Source organism: Punctularia strigosozonata, assembly GCF_000264995.1.
Source record: "Punctularia strigosozonata HHB-11173 SS5 unplaced genomic scaffold PUNSTscaffold_7, whole genome shotgun sequence".
Taxonomy (NCBI): domain Eukaryota; kingdom Fungi; phylum Basidiomycota; class Agaricomycetes; order Corticiales; family Punctulariaceae; genus Punctularia; species Punctularia strigosozonata.
The window spans coordinates 362453-378672 of NW_006767439.1; the positions used below are offsets into that span (position 1 = coordinate 362453).

A 16220-nucleotide genomic window follows, 5' to 3' on the forward strand; every position below is an offset into this window, starting at 1 on the left:
CTAGGTCTCATGGTCAAAATCCATTCTCGGAGGAGCTAGGCTGTAATATACTGAGTGAGGGATTCAACCCACAAGTGGCACCCCGATCCACTTCAGATGGGTCAGTCCGTGTATATGTGCAACCCTTCTCATACCTATCCTATGCAGATGACGTAATGCGCTTATTCTGAGCTCTCGTTCATAAGGATAAGGGCTCTCGCCCGGGGAACATCAGCCCAGCACTTGCAATGACCGTGTTGCTTACCGCTGCGTCCGGTCGAACGTCGCGCTACGTCCTGCGGGCGCTGCTTCCCTCTACGTCCGACATCCGACTGCTCGTACGCTCACAGCGATCCATCGACTCGTTAAAGCAGAACTTTCCCCGTCTTCAGGACCATCACTTCGTCATCGTAGAGAACCTTCTCGACGTTCAAGCACTGGCGTCTGCTTGCGAAGGCATAGATGTCGTGTTTTACAATGGCCCGACGTTTGTATCGACGGAGACTGCCATGGGCATAGCGATGATCGACGCTGCGTCGAAAGCGGGCGTCAAACACTTCGTTTTCTGCGGTGTACTCCACCCATTCCTTACGAAATTGATCAATCACAAGAACAAACTCCCGTACGTCCTTTCCGATATACTGTGTGTCGAAGTTCCCCGTTTTTATCGATGTCAGCATCCAAGAATATCTGACGGAATCGGGTCTCAACCATACGGTTCTTCAGGTAATGCTTAATCGATCTTCTCGTACACCATCGGGCACAACCGACTCGTCTCCTCGTAGCCCACATCAATGATGCAGAACATCGACATCAAGGAGGCCGCATCGTCGGGGAAGCTTGGGGCATGGTACACGCCGTCTGTGCTCCAAGGATTCGTTGATTTGAGTGACGTCGCGTCGGTCGCTGCAGAAGTCATCCTGGATCCTACGGCGCATAATTATGCCAGCTATGAACTCGTCGGACAGAACAGTTCTCTGGACGATGTCGCTAAGGTTCTCGCGCATGAACTGAAGAACAGCGAGAGCGGGACGAAAACCGTGGAGGCTGTAAAATTACCTCGGGAACGGGTGCTTCAAAGTTTCACGAAGGCGAAGGGTATCCAAGGCTACGTCGCCGAGGACGGTTTCGAGCGACTGCTGTTCTATTATGACAAGAAGCACGTACTCTGCTGCTTCATGGGAGGACATGGACTGACCGCCATCATTGATTAGAGGGATACCAGGCAACACTAACACTTTGCGCTGGCTCTTGAACCGCGAGCCGACCTCTTGGCAGTCTCACATACGTCATGAGCTCAAACTAAAGAATACAGTAGACTTCCATAGTGCATAAATCTCGTTGGGGACGAATGATAGTGCCATACACTTCCGAGAAGGAACTGTGCACCGACAGTCTATGCGATTTTTATCGCTTCGTTGTTTCAATTGGTTGTTGTATGTACATTGAACGTGTAATTGTGATGTAACATTGGGCTCAAAGCCCCCACAAAAATTGGCCGCAAAGACATGAACATACGAATATACTTATATTCTTGGTGCCTTGTCGCCTGGACCGGGCTTTTTGATACAACCCCGTGACGAGTACGAACCTCAGACTTCGGACTTGATGTCCCCAACACGGGTGGTGACACTGGCGTTGTGCGATTCCTGGACGACGATATAAACATGAGTTGACATCTCCGACATTGTCCGTGACGATTCGTACTATATCATCATACGTCTCGAAGTCGCGATCAATGCTGATGGTGATTCCTTGCTTCGGCGTCGGTGACTGCAGCGAGCGAACGTCGACTGTCAGCTACGCACGGCGACTGCGATACGAGCGGAATCTCACTGTATAACCACCATCGGGGTACGTCTTTTTCACGTTGGACAATTGGAACGAACGCTGCTGGGTGTTGCTTGCGCCGAATGACACGGACACGTCACCGTTGTCCCTGCTGCGACCGTTCGCAGAGGTACTGCCGCCGCTGGTGCGCGAGTTCTGGGTGAATCAAGTGAATATTCCGTGGAACGTTCGAATAGGGACTCAACGTACCAGGGCGGCAAGGATTGAGTTGTTATACACTAGCACACACGGTCAGAGAACGTTAGCCACGCGATAGCGAGCACGTACGTCGGCCGATCATGAAAAAGAATGTAATATAAATGTAGGCATTCGGCCATGCGAGAATCTTAGATGGTCATTGAGCACCGATAAGCGGAAAACGCCGTGCGACGCACAGAAATCAAAGACGCCATAGCGCAGACACTGGTGAGAAGACCGGTGTTGAAAACGAAGATCATCTATCCACAGCAGTGTGAATCGACGGCGAACGATCCGTGTCCGTGGCACTCACGAGCCTGTTGATCGTGCTGTCCGACCTATTGCAAGACGAGGTCAGACTCGCTCACAGCCAGGGTATAGAAGGACTACTCGCCGCTTGAATCCACTCCGTGCATTGTGGAGCAAGAGGCACATGGCTGCCGCGATGAGGACGTCCGTGATCGCGCCCATGATGTTGATGGCCTCCGAAAGCGGCTGTACGAATTAAAGTTAACCATCTTCGAGTGAGCAGCCGGTCCAGGCGGAGGGATCGAACCTTGATCTTTGGAAGTTGCGACAACAAAGGAAGCTGGAATGCTCTGATAGTATACGCTATTATAGGAGGTTAGCAGGGAAGTTGTATATAAATATTCAGCTCCACGAACCCAGCAGAACCACTGTAGGCATCGCAAGTCAGTGTGATGCCGATGCTCACGATCGGACATTCTCACCAAAGTTGCCGAGGACCACTGCGGACTGCGAAGCGCTGATTCAGCCGAAGTATATTCAGGGCGAAGCGCGTTGAACGTACGACGAAGACGGTCAGGTATATGTTCTTGTGGCTGACTGCGGAGGTGAGGTTCTGATTAGCAACTTCAATCGACAGTTATAACACCAAAACTCACGTCTCCAGATGCTGCGAAGAGTGACGGTGAGTATTGACCCACTCTGAAGTCGACGATGTGCGTACCGGTAGGTGAAGAAGCCCTGAACCATCAACGCAGTAAATCCTATGAGCGATGCATGAGTACCGTTTGAAATAACCTCGGCGCTTTGGGCATACCGGTGAAAAGCACCTCAGTCTATGGACAGAGGGGTAAGTCTTGATTTGTAGGTTCATACATGTAGCCAGACTTACGACCAAGCTCCTGTTGTGCGGCGACGATCGTCAGCATAGCACCGCAAACGCGCAGGGATAACTCCGTACCAGACGATGCTGTTGAGCGCGATGGGATTGTCGAAGTTCGAAATAAGATAATAATAAACTGGAAATAGCATTTGTTGTAAGAAGTTATGTCTGATATAAGCGGGGGTGAATGGTGTATACCAGTGTGCGAAATGAGTGCTTGATGAACAGTGTCACAGAAGAATACGCCGGAGACCTGAGTGGTGTTTAAATGATAAATTCTTACGCGACCGCCATGCAGCCTAGGATAAGACGAACCAGCATCTTCAGGTACCACGGATCTTTTCTGAACGTGTCCATGTAATGCCACATCTATAACAATGCATCAGTCATAGAAGTACTCGGTGCCGTTGACGAGGCGTACCTGCAGGCACGAGACTGACGTGCTTCACCGTGAACATGCAATGTCAAGAACAAGGGACAATATCGCTTACTGCCATACAAGCTGCAAACGTCATTCAGTACATCGTGCAAGCATCAACGACGATTATACGGTTTGCTTACATCGCGGACAAAAGAACGCCTATGAACATTGCGCCGAGCCTAAATCCCACCACGTCAAACTCATGTCGGTGTGCAAAGCACGCATGACAGCTTCACGTACGTATTATCCAGCACAAGATGAACGGGAGCGGTGGCCATGGCTGTTGTCCTACGGAGAATGGAGGGAGGTAATAGCCGACACGCAGGATTGGCGGAGGGTGGACGGCACCGAGGGGGATGTCAAGGAGGGGGGATCGGAAATGAAACGACGCTCAAAAGGAGGGACGGATGCGGCTATCTTGACCTAAAAGTGCGTGACCTGAGCGCCCCTCGGCTACAGGAAGAACTCGAGAAGGTGTCCCTTCGTCGGGGCCCAGGCGACGGCTTGTCCAAGCTTGTCCAGGGTTGACGTTGGGAAACGTTACGGTGCTTCCCGTCCGGCCGAATTGATTGGCGAGGTATCGCGTGAACAACACCTGAAGCAGTCCTCGATAAGTTGCGATTTCTCCGGATCCTGCGAGTTCAGACCGCGAGTTCCGGGGTGCTCTTCTCCCGATGTCTTACAGTAAGACGGGTATCAGTTTCATTGCTGTAACACAACCACAGCATGAACAGAGAGATAGGGTGCAGATGTTTGACCACCATATTGCAAGTCAACGTCCGCGAATTGATGGGCACCCCTTGGGGCCCCACAAATGTCAGGTCCGATGCTCATGTGACCTCGTGAAGGCGTTGAACGGGCAATCTATCCGTTCTCGTTTACGAGCGTAGAAACCGTCCAGAAATGCGCGTATACAGCCCACGACAGTGCAGAGTAGAAGCCATAGACACATTCAGTTGGGCCGCAAGTCGGGCGTGAAGAAGCCAGCCCAGTTTGCAACCGGAGAGCAACCGCAGGAGAAGGTTTCGGTTTCGTAAGATGGATGAGCCGGTAACTAATTTTCCAGGGCGCTAGCCGGCGAGAGCCGGTAGTCATCCAAGTTAGCGGGGGCGTTGGAGGTCGCCGGTCCTCTCGTCCCATCGCCTCCCCTTGTTGGATGTTATACTGTCCACCACACACCGCGCTCGTACCGATCGTTTGCAGCAGGACGAGGTAGACGGGGTTGCTGTCAGTGGCGGGAGTTCTGGAGGTTCTCAGGTATGTCCCAAAGCAGGCATGGGCTTGTGTCCGTATCCGGCTCGGGCGTCGAACGCTCATCAGATTTCCTCTGGCCGAAAAGGAAGTCGACTTGGGGCGTTTCCTGGCTTGCCCCAATTCGTAAGAACACGCCACCTTCCGCACCCGCACGCGAGAGAGGTGGATTGATACGCGTCGTTCGAGACGCTCGAGTCAGAAAATTTACGGACTCCAGCGACCCACCGGATTTACTCATGGTCCGCGGATTGCTGTCCTCAGGATCGCGCTGGCAAAACCGTAGCAAACATGCACCTACGACGACGTCTTACTCGTGATAACTGAGGCTGCACGGGCTACACCTAGAAGCACTCAATGGCACCAGCAAAGGTGTGCGCCATGGTGGGGACACCGATCAATCGGCCAATCAGTCTTCCACTATCTTGTTCTCGGCGCAAGCCATTTTCGATTCTGTCGCATCCCAGGCTTTTACGTCAGCGCCTCGCTCAGAGATGTCCCATGCGTCGACGGACGGCGACACCCACGACAGCTGCTTCATTCTCAGAGCAGAGCCTACACCGTATCCCAGTTCTACACCGGCAGTTTCGTTTTCTCTTCGCCGTAGAGGTGTGTCTCTGGTCAATCTCGGCAGAACCAATGCAGGTTCTGGAGTCTGTAGTCCGCTCCCTTCCTCTCTCGTTTTCTGTGTTTCGTCCCGGAAATCACCATGGAAAACCGCGGTCCCTCTGCGGCGGAAAAGGCCACCGCATTCGTCTTCGCCCGCTCACGCAACCGCTGATGTTCATCATCTGTCGTCGCGCTGACCAGTGATCACGCCCCTCAATCAACAACGGGATATCCTCATCGAGATATATGCTTCCCGACGTGCCCGGCACTTCACGGTTGCGTCGTTATACTTGCCAACAATTGCACGTGTGGACTTCTCCATGAAAAGCCCGTCGTTCGTTGATACCGGCCGCTGCCAATTCACCGTGTTCTTCTGCATCGATGTCTGGAGCAGCGATCGGATTGACCGCCATTTTGGTCCGAAGTTGCAGGGTCGGCCTGTACACGTTCACATAATATCCTGTACATTAGATACTCACAGGTCATTATACGTGGTAAATCGTCTCTTCCAATACCTCGTTGCTGTCTTCTGCTGGTCTGCTGAGACCTCGTCTTCGTCCTGACATCATGTCCGTCTATCCCATCACGATCGCCATTTAGGCTTTACGATCTCTATCTTCTTCTGAGAATCACGAGGGACGTGAGATCTATCTCGAGAGCCACGAAGTCTCGCGTTCACGACGAGTCATTGTGCCAGGAGAGGATCGCGTTGTACTTACGTTCAGTGTACCTACAAATCGTGTCCTTTCCGGTCACCAAGGAAAAGAGAGAGCGTACTAAAAATGAGAGACGAAGTTACAATGCAACAATAACCGATTTCCAGTATGTGAGTTAACGCACGAGGGCGTATAGCGAGTATTACACTTTTTTGCCTTTCAACATCTACAGTATGACCCCCTTTTTCCTCCTCCACGCCCCCTTTCCTCCTCCATTTCGGTTTGCGGGAAGAAGAGGAGGGCGATGGTATCCACCCGACGGCGACTATATACTTAGCGGTATCTTTGGTATCCTGCGTTTAGGAATGCAACACGACAGATGCGACAGCGATGGAAAAGAATTGCGAATGCGACGATGTGAGATGCAGTTGCGGATATCCAATAGACAGACGAGACAGGGCGAGTTGTTTTTCTTTCGTTCGAACGAAAAAACGAGCTTTAGACGACTTCTTCCGTTTTGCGTTCGCTGAACTGGGTATGCGACGACTGCTGCACGAAACAATACCACACTGTCAGCAAACCCCGCTCCTACGTCTATCGGAAACAGTGATGCACAATCACCATTTCGCTGGCGGGACTCACCCTGTCGTCCAAGTCCGTGGTCTGGTCGATCGTGATCGTGATGCCCTCCCCGCGGCCCTTCGTCGACGGCTTCATGTTCGCGAGCGGAAGCGAGCGCCCGCCGCGGGTCACCTCGGCGAAGGAGCCGGTGACGATGCCCTCGCCGCTGCGCGCGCCACTGAGCGAGCTGAAGCTTCCACCCGAGCGGGCATTGAGCGCGGCCATGAGCGAGTTGCTGTACAGCCGCCCGATGATGAAGAAGAAGCAAATGTAGATGTACGCCTTTGGCCACGCAAGGGTCTAAGTCATGTATGCTCAGTACACCGTTGTCGTTCTCGTTGACTCCATCGAAGCTTACCGAGATCAAAGACATGAGCGCGCATATACTGGTGAGTAAGCCAGTGTTGATCACGAAGACCATCTGTGCAACGGATGAGTTCGTTATTACGCGATAGAGACAAGGCCAGTGCACTCACGATCTTGTTCACGGTCGTGTCAGTCCGCTTGAAGCCACTCTTCGCGCCTTGGAGCAGGTAGACCATGGACGCGGCGATGATGACATCGGTGATCGCCGCCATGTAGTTGATGGCGAGCGACAGCGCCTTGATCTTGGGCAGCTCCAAGAGGTTCTTGAGCCCTAGTGCGCCAGCGGTGTACGCGAGCAAGACGGAGAAGTTGCCGATGGTGGACGCAACCTACGCTCTATGAGCGATCATGAGGACGACGTAGACGCGTACATGGGAACTCACAGTGAGGAGCGTGATGTAGAGGTTCCGTTGGCTTACTGCAAGGAGATGGGGTAAGTGAATAGCAATAAAGCCCACACATGGTAATGCGTACATCGATAGATGCTATGTTGCCAATATTAGTTTCTCTGATTTTGATAACGCTAAGTATATACTGACCGGAAGCAGAAGAAGCCTTGCACCATGAAAGCTGTCAAGCCTATACTCGCAATCAGAAATCGCGCGATTCTGCAACGAGAGCATCGGATTCCCACCATTGAAGATAACCTCAACCTTGACGAAAGCAGTTGTAAGCCCCGCGTTCCGAGATCCGTTGTCAGCGTAGGAGAATACACTTACCGCGAGACTCCAGATGAGATCGGTTAAAGCTACAGGGTTGTCGTAGTTGCTGATGAGATAGAAATATACTGCGGATCCAGAGAGCGCGAGATAAGCGGCCCGGCCGAAGACGGATATTAATTGTATGTGACGTGCCAGTGTGCGAGATGAGGGCCTGGTTGGTCGCATCGGAGATGAAGACGGCCGCAACCTAATAAGGGCAGGTCAAGGCCATGCACAACTCCGTACAGGCGAGCATGCTTACCAACGTCTTGAAATACCACGGGTCGTTTCGGAAGCTGTCGTAGTAGTGATACGTCTGAAGACAGGACACTGGACAGCGAGCGCGGGTTTAGCCAACGAGCCCGTCACGCGTCAGAGGAGCAGAGCGAGCCGACCTCCAAATAGGCTGGTGAAAAGTCCGATCAGTTTCCATGTCGCTAAGTGTCGGTTATTCGAGAAAGGGTACTTACACCGCGGAAAGGACCACTCCGATGTAGACTGCTCCAAGTCTATGTGGCGCGTAAGTCCGTCGCCGGAGTTGCTAGCGAACAAAACGTACGTGTTGTCGAGCACGATGTGGGGGGCGGGTGCAGCAGACATGACGAGGGTGAAGAAAAGAGAGTGAAGGAGCGGAACGATAGTGTGGGGTGCTAACGGAGATCACGGTGTCTTGAACACAACGATCCAATTTGCACGAGGCGTTGAAGACCGGTTAAGTACCATCGGGGCGGCTAGCACGGCGTTCTCACCGGCCGTCCGCGGAGGACTGATCGGGCAGGGCAAACAGAAACCCAGACGAGGAGCAGCCGAGAAGGAGCGACGCGACGCGTGTTCGGGGCGAGACTTGTTGCCGTGGCGCCTACGACCGATCGCTTCTTTCCCCGAGAACCACGCCCGAATAGGCAGCGACCTTGACGTGATCTGGATTCGCGACCGGTAACGTAATCGGCAAGCTCATCTCGACGGATCGGGCGACAAGGGGAGCGACGTAAATGGAAGAATACGCCACAGCCACCGTCCGCGTGCCGGCTTCTGTCTCGCTAACGTGGACTGCCCTTTCTGGCTTCACATCCCGCCGAGTGCCTTCGTGTACCACACCAAATATGCACATCACCTTCAGCCGATCTTCGCAGACTCGTGGGCCGGCCGTCCGCGTAGCGTAAATCGGCCTCCCCTTTTGAACCATTCCGAACTTTCCCTCCTCCTCACTTCCACCGCACCCCTCCCCGTCTGTCAGTCCTCAGATCCACCATGGTCTCTTCCATCTCTGCCATCGACTTGTCGCTCGCTGCATTCGGTCTCTACCTCCTCAAGCGCCTGCTCGAGCCCAAGCAGCCTGCCCCGTACCCACCCGGTCCCAAGGGCCTCCCCGTTATCGGCAACGTGCACCAGTTCCCCAAGGAACAGGAATGGAAGACCTTCTACCAATGGTCTGAGCAGTACGGTGAGACAGACGCGCGACGGTACCGTGCCGTCCACTGCTAACGGTCTGTCCGGGAACAGGCGACATGACCATGGTCAACCTCCTCGGGCAGAGGATGCTTATCATCAACTCGGCCAAGGTCGCTGTAGAGTTGCTCGGTAAGTCCATTTGTATATCCTTAATGAAAGGCACGACGAGGATATTGACCGGCCTTTGCCGATAGACAAAAAATCGAGCATCTATAGTGACCGTCCGGTCATGGAGATGTGCGCCGAGCTCGTTGGCTGGAAACAAGCGCTCGCTCTCGTTCCCTACGGCGAACGCTTCCGGGATCTGCGCCGGCTAATGCATGGTTGGTTACCGTTTACGCGCCCCTATCACTCAGCTCCTCATCGTCTCTCGTCCGCAGGTGCGCTGGCTGGTAAGGCCAACCTTGCCGAGCACCGTCCCATCCAGGAGCTGGAGACCCACAAGTTCCTCCTTCGCGCTCTCAAGGACTCGTCGCGTCTGCAGGAGGAGATACGCAGGTGGGTGCCTTCTCGTCTCTATCTCAGCGACGATGGGAAGTTCTGACTGCCGTCCTTTACAGCTTAGCCGGTGGGATCATCCTCAAGGTTTCGCACGGCTACGAGGTCAACCACGACGGTCATGACCCTGTCGTGTCGCTTATCGAGCGGACCATGGACGAGTTCGCCCAGATATCCACGCCAGGCGCCTACCTCGTCGACGTCCTTCCCGCACGTGAGCTATTATTAGCCCGATGCAGTCCTGGTAATCACGCTGAACTGTGCGCGTTCGTGTTCCCACAGTCAAGTACTTGCCGGAGTGGTTCCCTGGCGCCGGTTTCAAGAAGGATGCCAAGGAGATGAAGTCCAGGCTCCACGCCGCCATCGATGCGCCGCACCAATTTGTGAAGGACCAGATGGTGAGCTCGCCGTCTTCAACAAATGCGGGGCTCCAGTGTCCTGATCTACGTTTGCGCAGGCCGCGGGGACCGAGCTTCCGTCGTATACATCCAGGCACCTCGAGGCTGGGGACATCACGCCACATACGGAGGACCTGATCAAATTCGGCGCGTTTGCTATTTACGGCGGTAAGCCGGTTTGGAAATTTTCAGGAACCTACTCAATTTTCTGACACCTTGCCGCTCCTTCCTCCAGGCGGTGCCGATACTGTAAGGCCATTATAGTCCTTGATTTTTAGTTTTCTGATCGCTAACTGCGCTATTGGATGATCTTCTTTTCGCCTAACGACAGACGGTCTCGGTCAGTGATTCGCACATCTGCCTCGGATTGGGCTTGGTATTCACACGCTTTCCCCGTGCTAGGCGGAGTACTCGTTCTATCTGGCCATGACGCTCAACCCGGAGATTCAGAAGCGGGCTCAGGCTGAAATCGACGCGGTCGTGGGCACCGACCGTCTCCCGACGCTCGCGGACCGTGATCACTTACCCTACGTTGATGCGCTCGTCAAGGAAGTCTTCCGCTGGAACCCGGTCGCTCCACAAGGTGAGTTTCGAGCGGCTCGATGAGCGAATAGAACCCAGTGCTGATAATGTATTCGCAGGTATTCCCCATTCACTGCGGGAAGACGACATCCACGACGGGTACTTCATCCCCAAGGGCACCGTCTGCATCGCGAACATCTGGTATGTTTGCTGTTTAACCATTGGGAGCTATATAATACAGTCCGCTCACACCGGAACCGCGCCCCAGGAAATTCCTGCACGATCCCAAGACCTACTCGAACCCGATGGCCTTCGACCCCTCGCGCTTCATCGACGCCCCCGGCAAGCCCGCCGAGGAGGATCCGCGGCACTTCTGCTTCGGTTTCGGTCGTCGCATCTGCCCTGGCTTGCAGCTCGCCGACCAGTCCGTGTGGCTCGCATGCGCCATGGCCCTGGCCGCGTTCGACATTTCCAAGGCGAAGGATGAGCACGGACACGTCCTTGAGCCCACGCAGGAGTACACCAGCGGTCTCATCAGCCATCCCAAGCAGTTCCCCTGCGCGCTCAAGCCGCGCTCGACCCGGGCCGAGGCGCTCATCCGCTCCGTGGAGGAGTACCGGTGAAATGTACAAACCATCTGTTCCTCGTCATATTTTTCTCGTTCGCATCGCATCGCTCTAGTCATGCACGCAACCCTCGCATTCATTCACAATCGGTCCTCTCGCTCGCTCTGGTTTTGCTGACTTATACATCTATTTCATTCGGTCGTTGTTTCTGCTGTTCACTGTTAATTTTGCTGTCCATGTAGATAGGCTTTGCCGAATAGAAAATCGGTCTCCTGTCATTATCTGTGGGTCCGCGGACGACGCGCCCTGTGCCGCCGCCGGAGTTGTAAGACAGAAAGTTCACATGAGCAGAAGTCGCGAGGCTTCGATGAACATGTCGCCTGATGGCTAATTTCGACAGCTCCGGCAACCTCGCTATCTTCACGAAAATTTCGTCCCCCTTATGCGCTCGGCTGGCGTCGCTCGCTTGCTGGGGTGATAATGAACGCATATAGTAGGCGCTCGCAGAAGCGTTCTGTATCGGCGGACGTGCGCGTTCATATTGCGCATCATCGTGAAGCCTATCGGATCCTGGACTGTTGCGCGGTTGCCGTTACACCGCGTTTTTCTGATAGTGGATGCGCCTGAGCTTCTCTCTGCGCTCCCTGTTTTCTCGAGACGGCGCCACAAGGGATGAAGAGCGGGTATACGATGGCCGGGGACGAAGCTTCCTTGCTTACGCTGGATCCCTCGGAGGCTATGGTTAGGCGAGCCTGTGCCAGGACCAGGATGGGACGACGGAGCGAAGGGACCGCCGACTACGTGCGTGGGCTGACATAGACCGGATGGAGCAACCCCTTGCGCGTCAGCGCACTGGCAGTGGTGCGATTTGCGCGCGAAGAGGTGCCGTGGTTGAATTTTATCAGGAACGTCGTTGGCGCTACCATTCCACAACGAGCACCGTGACCCTGAGGCATGAGAGTTTGCTTCCGGGGTAATGGAATCTGGTCATACCACGCTGCTATACCCTGGCTATACCCTCAAGAGTATCCTCCGAATCTGCGCCTAACTGGAAATGCTTGCTTGCCATACTTGTGTTCACGATCAGAATCCGAAGCCTCATGTCCGGATGACGACTCAGTCTAGGCAAAGCGTAAACTTTATCTTAATCGGAACGAAATACGAACGCCCTGATCGGAATTGTGACCACCAGAGGAATGGGAGTTCCTGGTCAAAGGGGCCAAGTTGCACTGTCAGACAGATGTCGATGCAAACAGTGGCGTCGACAGCATTCGTCCACTGCTCACGAATGTCGTAAGCATTAAATACTACTAGACAGCCTGAAGTCTTATCGCACTGTGGCTGCATGTCTTCGGATGTAGATTGTGCGCTGTCACAACAGCGGTTGCCTAGCGGATGAACAGCGAGAACGTATCGCTATCATGGCCATTGTATCCGATCTGGGTTGAACCGTCAAAGAACACACCGGACGTAAATAGTCTCGAATGCAATAAACGCGACAGGAAGTGCGGGTTGAGCGTGCCAAGGGCTAAGCCACCATTCGGTTGATAGACAGGTAATCGCGCAAGATCGAAGATCGCGCTGTACGAGAACGAGTGCGAGGTCGTCGACGTTGAATGTGGTGTCGCGCGTGAGCGCGTCGTTTCAATTTGCCCCCAGTCAACCACCTCCACTTGGTACTGACAGAGACATCGCACGGGCTTCACAGTCTTAATGGGGTTGTTCACGCTACACCTCCGAAGTCGCATCGTACAAAGTGGAACGGGGCGCCAAGAAAAACGACTCTCGGAGTTGGCGCTCGTACTGGCACTCAAGCCTTCGTTTTACTGAGAGGCTTTGACTTGCAGGTTCATTGCCAAATGGACACGCGTCGTACAACGCTCTTCTGCAGCTTGCCAAATCATCGCTCTACGATATTCTCGATATGACTAACGTCTACGGAGCAGGAAGTGATCATAATCCTTCCGAACCCTAGGGGATGGACGTTATGATTTCTGATGATCGCGCAGCCTTGAGGGGCGTGAATTCGACCTGACAAGTTCAGGGCGCGTACAACGTTAACGACTAAAACGAAGAAGTGGGATGGTATATACCGAGGCTAGTTTCCGCTCGATAACACTCAAGACACATTTCGCGAATTTTGACAGATCCGTGGTAGAGGTCTGTCTGCACTGCATGCAGCAGGCTAGATGAGTTATCGAGAGAAGACTTGCATCCTGTAGCGCGTCCTGCGCTTTCGTTCCATTCCTTATAGCCTTCATCGCGCTTTCATGATAGTCCATCCACCACTGTCTGATGCGAACGGAATTTCCCGGCCTCCCGTGCACAGGCGAAAGTGTATGCCATGATTGCGGACACATAGATGGTTCCGCCTGACACGCAATCCATGCCCACTTGCTGTTCTCAATCAATATAGATCGAAGTGAATCCAGCGAGAGAGCTTCCAGTGTTGTGTCCACATACGCGCGGTAGTATTGAAGCAGTTCATACAGTTCCTCCCCCGTCATGCAACTGAGCACTGTTGATTCCTTCTCCTGGATAAGATGCACGGGAGTGGATTGAGTGACCATGACGCGTGCTGCACGCCCTGCTACTGCGTGCATTTCGTACCCACAGGCTAGTGCGTAAACGCCAAGAGGCTGTTCCTTCATGAATACCCCGTGGAGTAGAACGTCACTGATACGGCGAGGTATTTGCTCGACATCATATTTTCGACCCATTTCCAATACAGCGTGGATCTCAGCCAGAGAGTTCCACGAGCGCGATGGGAGAGGATAGATCAGACGGAGGAATTGGTCCACCGTTGAGCTATGCTCTTGGATGAGGGGGAATACAGGTTTGCCATCGTGAAGGTCATCTTCTTCCTGAGTGATCTCGAACGGAAACTCGCGGATGACGCTGGACGCAAACTTGAGGAGCGCCTTGTGTACCAGAAAGTTGACGTTGTCCGACGAACGAAGGACGAGATCGGCATCAGTGCAATCGAAGGGGGGACCGTGATCGGTGATGATGTCGCCGGATGTCATGCTGTCCGTGCAATCAGCGATCCTGGAAAGCCCGGAGTAAGTGTGAAAGCATCGAGCACGAACCTGGAGTCTAGTGTTGACATGACCGAATGGAACGAACGAAGTTCAAAGAGAATTCGAACACGAAGTGACTTAATCAATTGGCAAATGTTATGTAATCACACTGGAAATAACCTGTGGTAAGCCAGGCGCAAGCCAGGCGTATTGCGGACCTTCTGCGATGTTGGTGCTATCCTACAGCATTCGAATATCCCGATGCCAGAGGAAACACGCTACTGTCGTTACGGTCACGCTGGTCCAGCCTTTACAGGGGTACATTTAACCTGGTAAGACAGCCCCTTTAGCGGGCCGGTATTGAAGATGTTGATGATGCACTACGTACCGCGGACACTCGATCCTCGACTTCGCTCTTGATGAGCTCTACGAACACCTTCATGTCGCTTGCGGCGGTCTTCCTGCACGTCGGACACGCTCCCGCCTTCACCAACGCGGCACCTTGGAGCGTAGGATTGGAGAGCGCTTCGACCGGGTTCGTCCCTGCCTTGATCGCCGCCCTCACGTTGCGCATGTACTCCGCCCACCACTCCTTGACGTACCCGTAGTTGCCCGGCCGCCCATGCAGCGGCGACAAGAACCAGGTCGATTCCGGGCAGTATCCCGGCATCTCAGCGCATCGGATCCACGCCCACGTGCGCTTCTGCAGGAGCGGCGACCGGAGTCGGGTCTCGTCGAGGACCTGGAGCGCCGCGTCTGCGCACGCGGAGCGGTACTCCAGCAAGCGGAAGAGCTCGTGCCCGCTGATGCACCCGAGCACGGCCGGTTCCTTCTCCTGCATGAGGGGGCGGGACGCCGCGTTCCGCGCGGCACGCTCGATCAGCGGTCCGGCCATCTCGTACCCGCACGCGAGCGCGTAGACGCCGTGCGGCTGCGTCGCGAGCAGCGGGCCGGCGAGCAACGTGTCGCTTACCCGACGGAGGACCTGCTCCGCGCCGTACTTGCGCCCGAATTCGAGCACGGCGTGCGCCTCCGCGAGCGTGGCGAACGTGGGGGGAGGGAGAGGGTATACGAGTTGGAGGAAGTGGGCGACCGCCGTGCTTGATTCGGAGGAGAGGGGGAAGACGGGTTTACCGTCGTGGGTGTCTTCCGGGAGGCGGCTGAGCTCGAAGGGGAAGTCGCGGATGACGGTGGAGGCGAGGCCAAGTACGATGCGGTGCACGTGGAAGTTTTTGCCGTCCGACGAGCGTAGGACGAGGTCGGCGTCGGCGAAGTCGAAAGGTGAGCCGTAGTCGCTGCAGGTCGGGACGGCGTGGTCGTTCATATCCTGCAGATGAGGCTTCGAGATACCAGAAGGGAATGGTTAGGCGCGTCCTCAAGGCCTCGAGGGATGTTCGAGGATGGTTAGCGTTGGAATCCTAGGGGTGGTTAAGGGTTAGTGTTGTGTAACGTCAATTCGTCACCGAAAAAGGAGCTTCAATCCGGGCCGTCCCCCATTTTGCGTTAAACACGGTGCTTGCGGAATCGCAACATCCGCCTGGGCCACAACGCTGACGGCAATACCAGGAGAGGTAATGTCGATCGTAAACCAGCCTCCACGAGCCCCGTCGCTGCCCGCCCTTACGCCTCTCACTTGAGCGTGCATGACCTACGCGATGGCACGATGATGACCGCAGAGTCGGTAGCAAGACGACAGCACGGACATGCTCAGGAGCGAAAGCGCGTTGCCTACTGTTGGCATCATTCGGCTGCCGTGCCTTGAGGTGTCGACTACTCCTTGGATGCGGAGTCAATGTGGATGAGTTCACCGCTGCGATCATCGACTACGATCACGTTGATACTGTAGAGAGCGCCAGCAATGATCTTCAAGACGAGCGGATATATATGCCGGATACGATCTCTCTCGATCGCAGGTTCATGGGCGAAGTTGCATGTAGAACCGTAGGCTTCTGTCACGTCTTCCCAGGGGAGACAAAGAAGTTCGATGCTGTCAATCCAGGATG

At 54.4% G+C, this 16220-nt stretch overlaps 5 protein-coding genes across 5 annotated transcripts; 1 reads left to right on the top strand and 4 right to left on the bottom strand.

Annotated features, from left to right (window-relative positions):
• Positions 1 to 801: 801 nt before the first annotated feature.
• On the bottom strand, positions 802 to 3886 carry PUNSTDRAFT_143881 (uncharacterized protein). The gene is made up of 24 exons (XM_007384125.1): positions 3798 to 3886; positions 3698 to 3736; positions 3628 to 3638; positions 3558 to 3571; positions 3452 to 3505; positions 3335 to 3389; positions 3215 to 3272; positions 3146 to 3155; positions 3071 to 3089; positions 2978 to 3017; positions 2913 to 2923; positions 2819 to 2853; positions 2739 to 2763; positions 2673 to 2684; positions 2564 to 2619; positions 2402 to 2502; positions 2321 to 2345; positions 2205 to 2267; positions 2098 to 2155; positions 2020 to 2048; positions 1816 to 1965; positions 1687 to 1752; positions 1194 to 1628; positions 802 to 1138 (listed from the first exon to the last, which is right to left on the bottom strand). The coding sequence occupies exons 1-23, from the start codon at positions 3833 to 3835 to the stop codon at positions 1572 to 1574; spliced, it is 1026 nt and encodes a 341-aa protein (XP_007384187.1). The 5' UTR covers positions 3836 to 3886; the 3' UTR covers positions 802 to 1138; positions 1194 to 1571.
• Positions 3887 to 6571: 2685 nt separating this feature from the next.
• Positions 6572 to 8361, bottom strand: PUNSTDRAFT_134627 (uncharacterized protein; the record flags this gene model as incomplete). Its single annotated transcript, XM_007384126.1, has 14 exons — positions 6572 to 6661; positions 6716 to 6994; positions 7053 to 7115; positions 7171 to 7389; positions 7444 to 7478; positions 7535 to 7545; positions 7600 to 7639; positions 7695 to 7713; positions 7780 to 7828; positions 7911 to 7969; positions 8024 to 8091; positions 8157 to 8167; positions 8232 to 8270; positions 8321 to 8361. 14 exons carry the CDS (start codon positions 8359 to 8361, stop codon positions 6572 to 6574), a joined length of 1023 nt encoding a protein of 340 aa, XP_007384188.1.
• Positions 8362 to 9012: 651 nt separating this feature from the next.
• PUNSTDRAFT_113813 (cytochrome P450) lies at positions 9013 to 11254 on the top strand (the record flags this gene model as incomplete). Its single annotated transcript, XM_007384127.1, has 11 exons — positions 9013 to 9205; positions 9265 to 9342; positions 9408 to 9536; positions 9594 to 9711; positions 9774 to 9925; positions 9994 to 10109; positions 10169 to 10277; positions 10345 to 10358; positions 10512 to 10692; positions 10751 to 10832; positions 10900 to 11254. The coding sequence occupies 11 exons, from the start codon at positions 9013 to 9015 to the stop codon at positions 11252 to 11254; spliced, it is 1527 nt and encodes a 508-aa protein (XP_007384189.1).
• Positions 11255 to 12585: 1331 nt separating this feature from the next.
• PUNSTDRAFT_134629 (uncharacterized protein) lies at positions 12586 to 14306 on the bottom strand (the record flags this gene model as incomplete). The annotated part of the gene is made up of 3 exons (XM_007384128.1): positions 12586 to 12925; positions 13661 to 14224; positions 14287 to 14306. 3 exons carry the CDS (start codon positions 14304 to 14306, stop codon positions 12586 to 12588), a joined length of 924 nt encoding a protein of 307 aa, XP_007384190.1.
• Positions 14307 to 14510: 204 nt separating this feature from the next.
• PUNSTDRAFT_134630 (uncharacterized protein) lies at positions 14511 to 15541 on the bottom strand (the record flags this gene model as incomplete). The annotated part of the gene is made up of 2 exons (XM_007384129.1): positions 14511 to 14546; positions 14606 to 15541. 2 exons carry the CDS (start codon positions 15539 to 15541, stop codon positions 14511 to 14513), a joined length of 972 nt encoding a protein of 323 aa, XP_007384191.1.
• Between the last annotated feature and the right edge of the window lie 679 nt (positions 15542 to 16220).